Raw genomic sequence first — 10,212 nt, forward strand, 5'->3', positions numbered from 1 at the left:
GCTAGGGTGTCTTTATGCATTGCATCACGAAGTTTATTCAGCTCTTCCAATGCGTCCTGCATATCCACTGAATGAATGGAGTCTGGGATGAAAGTACAGCATGTTGTGTTCAGCAGAACACAAACTCCTCCCTGTGAACCAGTAAGCAAGTCTAAAACCATGCGATTTTGCATCACCATGGTACGTAAAGCATCTATTTCAGTGTTTTGAGCTGCTACTATTTTTTTAGTTACATTCATGAACAGACCCAATCGATAATTCAGAGTTTCAATCATTAATGAATTTTTCCCACTCCTATCCAGGGGAACAATGAATGTGCTATTTTATCTCCTACAGACCACAATTTTTTGGTCCTTTAGTACATCCGAGCCCCACATGTGATCATGTGGTAACACATCTGGGTATATCAATCTCCTCCGTCTGGTGCTGCCATTCTTCTCTGTGGAGGTCCTACCACATATGTATGGTCAGTCACCTGGGTAGGTGCACACACACCACCCCAATTTGGTGGGAGACTCATGTACAGTCTGGAACCATAAAGCCAATAGATGTCATCATACACCGGAGTACCATTTATAGGTGGTAGCAAAAACTTACTAACATAAGCACATGATTCATCCGTTCCCCATGGACAGGAGCCTGTATAATTACATCCCCGTCCAATGTGATGAAGATAAGTACCATCCACATATTATGTTTTGGTTAGGCTTAAATTATTTGATAAAACATACGTTTGGGTACACAGACGTTTCTTAATTTTACCTACAGTTTTATTCCCTGTCCCGTAAAAGCAAATTGGGAATGGCCGTTGTGATGACAATTTAACGTGATGATATTTTTGCATTTCCCTTCAGTCTAGTCAATGGAGCAGCACTTGGGCACGCTTGTACGTCCTCTGTTGAAATCCCTATCATATAAGTGGTTGCACTGAGGCAAGTGGTGTTACATCTTATCAGATTTGCTGAGAACTGCTGCCCCCGAAATACAGTTTGATTATGCATCCGTATGATAAGACATTCTGTCACCCTAGCAGGGTACGGTTTAGCCGTCAGAGCTGGGTGTGTTGAGGATATAGGTATCTGTGAACAAACATAACAATTAGTAACGTAATTCCATTCCACCAGGCCAGGAATCCGAGGAGCATGAAACACACTAAGATCACAACGCAACCGGCTGCCCTACCAACAGTCCGGCAGCGGCGGCGCTGAGCACGCCGCTCCGGGGTCTGCTGTAGTTCAGTCATGATTGCTAGGATACAGTGTTGTTAACCACCTCACCTAATAGTGCAAGGATCTCCCTGCTTCACTGGCATTGAGACAATCTATTGCTAATTAAATAGACTCCCTTTGTAGCCAGACTTCCCCTTCCACTGTGGAGGCCGCCAACACACGCTGTATCTTACAGTGATGTATCCACGTTGATCTCTCCGCTATCTTTACTGCAGTTGGTGTTGTTAACAGCACTTGGTATAGACCTTCCCAACGAGGACTGGACTCTGATGAACACCCAGTCTCCTGGCTAGACTACCGGAAGGCCGTCCTGTGGAAGATCAAAATTATTCGGCAGTAAATGTGTTTAAGTTATCTCTTTCTGTGTTAATGTCTTTTTCATAAAATTTGCTAATGTTTGTTCCTCATCTGCTGTTTTAGTATCCATGTCAAAATTGGTAGACGATATGGTCGTCCATAAAGTATCTCAAATGGTGTTAACCCTGATGGTGTTGGTGTTATTCTCATATACAATTTTACTAGGTCCAACATTCAATCCAGGTTTGTTTTGTCTCTTCTATACATTTCCTTAATCTTATTTTTATTGCGCCCTTTTATGTGCCCTTTGTCCTTTCCACTAATCCGGCACTGTGTGGTTGATAAGCACAATGATTTTTGAGATTGACCTGTAGCGCTTCTCCTACGTATTGCACTATTGTATTAACAAAATGCGCTCCATTATCTGAATAGACTGTTTCTGGTATTCCAAATCATGGAATGATGTCTTTGCACAATGCCTTAGCCACTGTAAGTGCACCTGCATGTTTTGTAGGGAACAATTCTACCCATTTTGAGAAGGCATCAATTATGACTAAACAAAATTCCTTCCCTTCATGTTTACTCAGCTGTATATAATCCATATGAATCACTTGAAAGGGATATTGTGGTGTTGGAAATTTGCCTCTTTGGGGTCTCAAATTGCCTTGTGAGTTGTGTTTTGCACATGTCATGCATGCTCTACAATGCTGTTTTGCATATGCATCGAACCCATAAAGACAAAAAATAGATTGCAATTGCGATATCATACCCCCTGATGAGACATGCGTCACGCCATGGCTCATAATAGCTGCCCATTTAAACATATTTTTTGGCAATATGGGTTTCTTTTGTGGTCATATCCGGAGGGGTGTCATATAGGAGAAAAATAGAAAGAGCTGTTGCCGCCTTTGCGGTTTTGTCAGCAACGTCATTTCCTTTTGAAACACTGTCAGAGCCTTTGGTGTGAGCCGCACATTTGCATATAGCAATTTGTTGAGGCAACTTCACAGCTTGCAGTAGGGCAGTTAGGAGAGTGGCATGAGTCACTGGCTTTCCAGATGATGTCACCATTCCACGCTCCTCCCAGTTTTGCAAACACATGCACTGTGCTGAAAGCGTACTGGCTGTCTGTATAAATTGATACAGCCGTACCTTTAAACAGATAGCAAGCTGCAGTTAAAGCAACTAATTCAGCTGCTTGTGCTGAAAATGACGATGGCAATGAAGCAGAATCCAATACTTCTGAATTTGTGACAACAGCATATCCAGATTGTGTTTGTCCATAAGCTTTGTCAGTGGAAGAACCATCCACATACACAATTGTACTGTTTGGGATGGGTGTGTCCTGGAGGTCTGGGCGTGCTTTCGTACAGACCGTAGCTACATCAAGACAATTGTGCGGCTCACCATCCTCAGGTAAAGGTATCAATGTGGATGGATTCAATGTTGTACAGCGCTCTCCCGTAAGGTGTGGTTGTGATAATAGCAAGGACATGCACGAAAGATGTCTTGCTGGGGACAAAAGGCTCATTTTTGTCTGCAACAGAAGTGCAGAAACTGCATGTGGAACTTCCAGTGTCAACTGATGGAATAGAACAACATTACTGCTACTTTGAACAGCCATAGAGGCTGCAACAACAGCCTGTACACATGGTGGTAAAGCACTTGCTACTGCATCCAATTTAGATGAGTAGTAGGCAACTGGCCTTAATTTTGAGCCATACACTTGAACCAAAACACTAGTCATGGACTCATTCTTACAATCAGCTGTTTGAATGAATGGTTTACTATAATCTGGTAGTGCCAAAACTGTGGATGACACTAATGTTTGTTTTACTTTTACAAAAGCTTCCTCAGCTTCTTTGTTCCATTCCAACACGGTTGACATTGAAATATCATCCTTGTACATCAAATCAGAAAGTGGACTAGTCAATTCTGCATAGCAGGGAATCCATGCCCTGCAGTAATTAGTCAGTCCAAGAAATGACATCATCTGCTTTTTGGTTTGTGGTTTTGGAGCGTGTAAAATTGCTTCCTTTCTGTCAGACAGGATCGTGCGCCCTGTGGCTGATAATTCATGTCCTAAATATTTTACTTTATCCCTACACAACTGAACTTTGTTTTTACTCACTTTGTGGCCATTATCAAATAAGAAACATAATAATGCTACTGTGTCAGTTATGCAGTTTTCTCGTGTGTCAGAGGCAATCAGAATGTCATCAACATACACTAATAGTTGGCTATCTGCCGGTGGAACAAAATTAGCTAAACATGCTGACATGACTTGAGAATAAATAGTTGGACTCTCTGCGTAACCCTGCGGTAATCTGGTGAATGTATATCGTTGTCCTTTAAAGGTAAAAGCAAACCAGAATTGACTATCTGGGTGTACTGGTACAGAAAAAAAAAAATGCATTACTGATATCTATTACAGAAAAACAACTAGAATTTAATCTCAATGAGCTTAACAGTGTGTGCGGATCTGGTACACATGGTGCTCTTTTAATCACAGCAGCATTTACTGCCTGCAGATCTTGAATCTATCTCCATCCCACTGAGGGCGGAGCCTTTTTTTACAGGAAATATGGGTGTGTTACATGGTGAATCTGGACATGGCACTATTACTCCTGCTGTTAATAAATTCTCTATTACCAGCCTGATTCCTTCAATTGCATCAGGTTTCAATGGATACTGTCTTACACATGGTCTGTATTCTGTTTTTGGTCTTATAACTACAGGTTGTGCATTTTTTATCAGTCCTACGTCTGAAGGACCTGTTGTCCACAATCCTGATGGTACAGAAGAGAGAAGATCATCCTCTTCAGGACTCAACTGAAACACTCAGGATTGTGAAGTGGACACATTAATGTGTGTTCCAGCTGTCAGCACCAATGAGACATTAACTGGCACTTTATACAATTTAGTTGATGGACTGAACTCCGTTCGTGGTCCAACTCTGCTCCAATCAGTGGCTGACAAAGCTGTTATGACTGTCAGTCCCAATTCTTGCCATTCTGTCAAATATGGCTTACAAAGTGACACATGTAATGGCATACCTGTGAATCTCAATTTTAAAACATCTTCAGTGGCACCTGTTACTGTTATGACAGCTGTTGAGTTGCCATCATGAATCAAATCGGTCATTGTCAGCTTCACAGGTGAAACATTTTTCAATTTGTTTTCATACACTGGTGTTCCTGGCAATATGCCACTATGGACTCTAAATACACTCTCAAATCTGCATCTAAACTCTGTCCATGGCTCTCCTTCTTTCTGAGTTGTCCTGGTAATTTCAGTATAATTTATCTTTGGTCCTAACACACCTTTTGCACGTGTAATCATAGCTTCCACTCTTGTTTTCAAGACTGGATCATCATGTGGCAATGGTACGCCATCCTGGTCTGCAGGATTCCAGTCTCCGCGTATCTGACTCCATTTTAGGGCCACATGCTTTCATCCACACCTGTTGGACTTCAGGTCCACTAAGGTGGTAAGAACTTCTAATGTTTTCTATATCCTGCATAAATCCCTCGATATCGACACGTGGCGATGGTATCATGTCGACTGCTGCTTTGATATTATCAGCATTCCATGTCCGATAAACGAGCATGGTTGATCGCTGTCCTGCTGTTCCTGCACGAGGATTTGGTACTTCTATCATAGGATAGGCACCTCCCTGGTCACTGTGTTCCACCATGGGAGGGGCTGTGGGCACTTTCGCTTGACTGCGTGTTTGTGGTTTTTCTGGTTTTTCACTTTTTACCTTAGGTTTTACTGCCAAATCATACTGTGGTGGCGGTACATCGTCATCCTCTGGTAGAGGAGATAAAGGTGGTGTTGTCACCGACGATCCAGCCGGCGGTGATTGTTGAGGCTGTTCTGGTTCTCTGTGCTGAATTATCACATCTTCTTCTGCCTTACCTACAGCTTTCTTTTTCCTTGCTTTCTCTAATCGTCGCTTCTCTGCTCCTTTCTGTCTGTTCTCTGCTTCTTCCTCCCAAAATGCCACTAAATCTGCCCCTACTTTCTGCATCTTTTTCTCATCACCTTTATGTTCCTGTTCTAACTCCTTCTTTAGCTTCTGTATACTGATCAGGTTCAGTCGTCCGTCAAAGTCATGTTTATTAATCCAGGTCTCCAATTTTTTGTTGTTTTTGGATTTTTTTTTGCTTCCATAAATTTCCAGTCGTCAGTTGATAAATTTTCCTTATTTATAGACGTCTTACCCCCCATTTTTATTATCCCTTGTTATAATTTGGACTTCAGACGGGGGCACACCTAGGGTGTTCTAAATCTGAAGTTTTCACACTTTCTTTGGACGTGACAATTAATTTGCCGTCGTGTGGTTGATTCCTTTCACCTCCCCGTAGGAAGCGGAATCACTTGCCTCTGCTTCCACACACACGGTTGTCACTAACGTTGTCCAAAGTATTGCACTTTCACACAGTTATTTACACTTACACAAAACACTATTTACACATAGAAACACTTTTAATAATCGTACGCGTATTCTTATGTCAGGGGAGCTCGCCCTCCCGTGAAATTTAACTAATGTCCTGCATTAGGGGACTCCGCCGTCCCTGCCAGATTTAACTGCTTTTTTACAGTGCACGTATTTCTACCCGGGATTTCCTTTACGTATTAAAACAGAGGAGTCCGTATCCTCCTTCCGGAATTTAACTACTTGCGTCCCTCGCAACCGTAGAGGAGTCCGCCCTCCTTACAGAGTTTAACTGTGTTTCATTAACAGACGATTCTGTATCATCGCTTACGGAGTTTAACTGTTTTATGTGATCACTTTTATCCCCTACCGGTACGCGTATATAAACAGGAGTCCGCACCCTCCTTACAGAGTTTAACTGCTTTGCATTAACAGACGATTCTGTATCATCGCTTGCGGAATTTAACTGTTTATGTGATCTGATCACCACTCACTCGGTACTGTTTACAAAGAAATTCTACTCACTGACTCGACTTCCTGTCTGTCTTCTTCGGGAAAATCTCGTCAACCAGACGATGCCAACGGTGGTCGACAATTGCAGACACGATCAATCGATCGGACCTTGGCCAAGGATTTACGTCTGGACTTGACGACCTCCGCTGGACACCTCCGGTATTGTTGAGATCCCGGACGAGCCCCCAGTCAATGTTGGGTATTTTCTCCTCCAAACATTTTTAAACCTTTAACAAGACAAACAGAGTCAAGAAACACCAGTGAGACAGAAAGTCAAATTTTACGCGCGGAGTGCGGCCAGGCTGTACACCAAGGCTACACTAAAGTCTGGCCTGCTTTTCCGCTCTTTTTATTAAGAGACGCCCTCATCACATAAACAAAAAACTTGTCCTAAGGGTGGGGGTGATGACGCAAGACAAGTTTCTTCCCGTAACATAAACGCATACGTCAATAAGTGCAGCTGTAAGGAAGGACACTTTCTTTTACACAGGTCAGCACATCTCGTTCGTCTGTTGCAGTTATCAGCTGTTCTGCATCTGCCTGAAGTGTCCTGTCCTTCACACTCCTTCACACTAAGCACCACATCACAACAGTCAAAACGTTCTCTTACTCCCAGTCGTTAGAGGCTGCGAAAACAAAGTTATATTATAATAATAAGTACATCCAGCCCTTCATTCCCAGCTCAGATTGACCCCAGAGTGCTAAAACAAAATTGAATTCTCAGGCTTGGTTAAGACAGGTGCAAAACAGCACAACACCGTTCTCATGAGAAAGAAGACAAAGCTAAAACAAGGTTGAATAACACATACATTCTCAGGGTGAAGTGCAAACAGCACAACACCGTTTTCATAAGAAAGAAGACGAAGGTACAAATGTTTAACAGTGATAACATATATATATATATATATATAAAATCCTTAACAGTTTCTGTGTTGCCCGGGCTACCGGTTTTGTCTGTATTGTATCCGGCTGTCGGTCAGATTTGCTTGTATAACTGAGATAATCGGTTTTGTTTCCTTGTCGACTTGATAACGCTTCGTGTCCCGTTTCTGAGTCCAAGAGTAACAATTTGAAATGTTTTAAGGTACGAGAAGCGACATTCTGCAACCACACCGTCAAAGACGCATGTCCTGGGAGTCCCGACCTCTGAGTTGTCACATGTTGGCGGTGCCTCCTTGTCTGGTCCATACGGGACCCAGAGAGTTCTAGAACCCCAGAACCTGTGTAAGTTTGCCTGTTTCCTGTCGTTGGTGTTCTTACACATGTGAGAACTGTTCTGTTGGTTTTTCCACGGTGTTGGTGGTACGCTGAGGTTCAGTCTCATGTTTGTAGGGGAGGAACCGTTCCCGAGGAAGGTGGCAACCGCGTCTACGTGGATATCGATGAGACGACACTTGATGCACCAGAGGTGGAAGAGCTGCTGAAAACCAGGTGAGTTTTATTCTGGTTTCTACATCAGAAAAACATTCCAGTTTATGTTGCTTTATCGTGAGTCTTCATTCTCTCCCTTTTCGTAGTCCTGATGAGAGAAAGATGGACAGAGTCCACGCTCAGGACAACAGTCTGTAAGTGCAAACTTCTGATTCTGTTTTTATAGCAGAGCCTCGTGTTTTCTGATCACTTTTGAAATTCAAACTTCGTCTCTGTGTGACAGGACAGAATCGAGCTCCGAGTCTGAAAACACCTGCAGAGAAAAACCTGAGGCCACAGGTGACTGTTCAGTTATTTATTTATTTAGTTTTTATTTCTCTTGACTTGTTGTTTTCTATTATATCCTATTTTATACAGTTTGATATGTTGTGTTTTCAAAATGTCAAATGTTACAAAATCTTTTGAGCCACATGTTGTTCTTGTTCCACTAATGAAGTAAAAGATCTGTGCCAAATTTTATTGTAATGGGACATTGTTTATGGGTCCATCACAAAGCAACAATTTTCCCCAAACAAGCAATGTAGTAATCCAGTAATTCCCATCATGTTCTCCTCTGGGTGACTAAACAACCACCAGTTTTTGTGAATAGAAACCATCACATGTACCTGTAAAAGAAAATAATGGCATCAGGGTCTTGTCCCGTTAGGGTGACGTTGTCTTGGCAGCGGAGGCAGAGGAACATGTGTCACTCTGGGGGGCTTCTAAATCTTAACAGATTGAGTTCAGATTTGCTCTGCACCTATAAAACCCCGAGTGGAACAAAAACATGTGGCCCAAAGTCTCTCACAACATTTTATTTTTTCACTATATAACATGAACAGCCCTAATGTAAAAGTAGGTTTATCTCCATGTTTTCGTGATGATTAGAAACCACAGAGTCACTTCATGTTTGCTGCTGTGTGTCCTGCAGACCGACAGCAGGTTCCTTCTGACTGGAGCTTCATTCAGGACCAGGAGCCCCCACATATTAAAGAGGAACATCAGGAACTCTGGATCAGTAAAGAAGAAGAGCGGCTTCACGGTCTGGAGACTGATGATGTCATTACGTTCCCACTGACCTGCATCCCTGTGAAGAGTGAAGATGAAGCGAAACCTCAGTCCTCAAAGCTTCATCAAAGCCAAACTTGGACAGCACCTGGAGCCAGCAGCTCATCTGAACATGTGAAAACAGAATCTGATAGGGAGGACTGTGGAGGACCACAGGTCGACACTCAAGATGAAACTTCTGACTGTTCTGAAATTGAAACCGACAACAGTGATGACTGGAAGGAGAGCAGAGTACCTGAGTCAGGTTTAAATGTTCTGACAGGCATTGAAGTCTCTGTAAGTGACAAGAAACCACTTAGCTGTTCTGGCACAAAGACTGAGCCAGATCATGAGGACAAGACTTCAGACTCAAGTGACAGTGACAAAAGTTTTGTTTGGGAGGATTTCCGGGAACGTCGGTCTGCTTCAAACTGTGCACATAAGAGTTGTAATACTAGTGAGAAACCATTTCGATGCACCGAGTGCAGTAAAGGATTTGCTCGCAAAGACAATTTGCATATTCATATGCGAGTTCATAATGGAGTGAAACCGTTTAGCTGTTTTAAATGTGGCAAATCGTTTGGATACAAGAACTGTCTGGATATCCACATGACGAGTCACATTAAAGAGAAATCATTTAGTTGCACCAAATGTGAGAAAACATTTAAATATGAGATCAGTATGAAGAGACATGTTAGACTGCACACAGGAGAGAAACTCTGTCAATGCTCTGTCTGCGGTAAAAACTTCTCTGAGAAGTCAAAATTAACGGTTCACAAGAGACGCCACGCAGGAGAGAAACCATTCAGCTGTCCAGTTTGGCAGAAATCATTTCCCTGCAGAGGACAGTTTGACACACATTTGACTGTCCACCCAGGACTAGAACAGTCCTGTGCAGGGTTTGTCAGAAAGGACACAGCAAAAAGTGGTCTCTGAACACAGCTCTTTCTTCATCATGGAAATTATGTAAATAAAAAGAAAAGAAATTGGAATGTCGCTTTGCTGAAGTACAAATTATTTAAAACAGTGTTGGACATTCTGCAAGTATGTAAATGATTTTGACTATTTAAATTTAATATCTGATAGTAATCAGTTAAAATCTCAGAGAGACACCCAGATTAATAGATTAATTTGTAGTTCATGAATAGCTCTAACCAGTGAACCAAACATCCTAAGCTTCTTCTACTTTTTTTTTATTTCTTCTTCTCCCGTATCAGCAGAATCTTATTGGTTCACAACTGTGGCAGAAATCGTGCAGTTAGTCTGTCAGCCAGA

General features: G+C 42.3%; 1 protein-coding gene across 1 annotated transcript; it reads left to right on the forward strand.

The window, feature by feature from the left end:
* Positions 1–7,671: 7,671 nt before the first annotated feature.
* Positions 7,672–9,892, forward strand: LOC117511365 (zinc finger protein 32-like). The gene is made up of 5 exons (XM_034171410.1): positions 7,672–7,704; positions 7,813–7,911; positions 7,998–8,045; positions 8,135–8,190; positions 8,822–9,892. Exons 3-5 carry the CDS (start codon positions 8,014–8,016, stop codon positions 9,871–9,873), a joined length of 1,140 nt encoding a protein of 379 aa, XP_034027301.1. The 5' UTR covers positions 7,672–7,704; positions 7,813–7,911; positions 7,998–8,013; the 3' UTR covers positions 9,874–9,892.
* The last annotated feature ends 320 nt before the right edge of the window (positions 9,893–10,212 follow it).

This window comes from Thalassophryne amazonica, chromosome 5 (assembly GCF_902500255.1).
Source record: "Thalassophryne amazonica chromosome 5, fThaAma1.1, whole genome shotgun sequence".
Classification (NCBI taxonomy): domain Eukaryota; kingdom Metazoa; phylum Chordata; class Actinopteri; order Batrachoidiformes; family Batrachoididae; genus Thalassophryne; species Thalassophryne amazonica.

Excerpts from the sequence above, each read along its gene's own strand:
- LOC117511365 (XM_034171410.1), top strand. The coding sequence starts at position 8,014 with ATGGACAGAGTCCACGCTCAGGACAACAGTCT. Across the intron at positions 8,046-8,134 it reads CACGCTCAGGACAACAGTCT|GACAGAATCGAGCTCCGAGT; the intron begins GTAAGTGCAAAC and ends TCTGTGTGACAG. Across the intron at positions 8,191-8,821 it reads AGAAAAACCTGAGGCCACAG|ACCGACAGCAGGTTCCTTCT; the intron begins GTGACTGTTCAG and ends TGTGTCCTGCAG.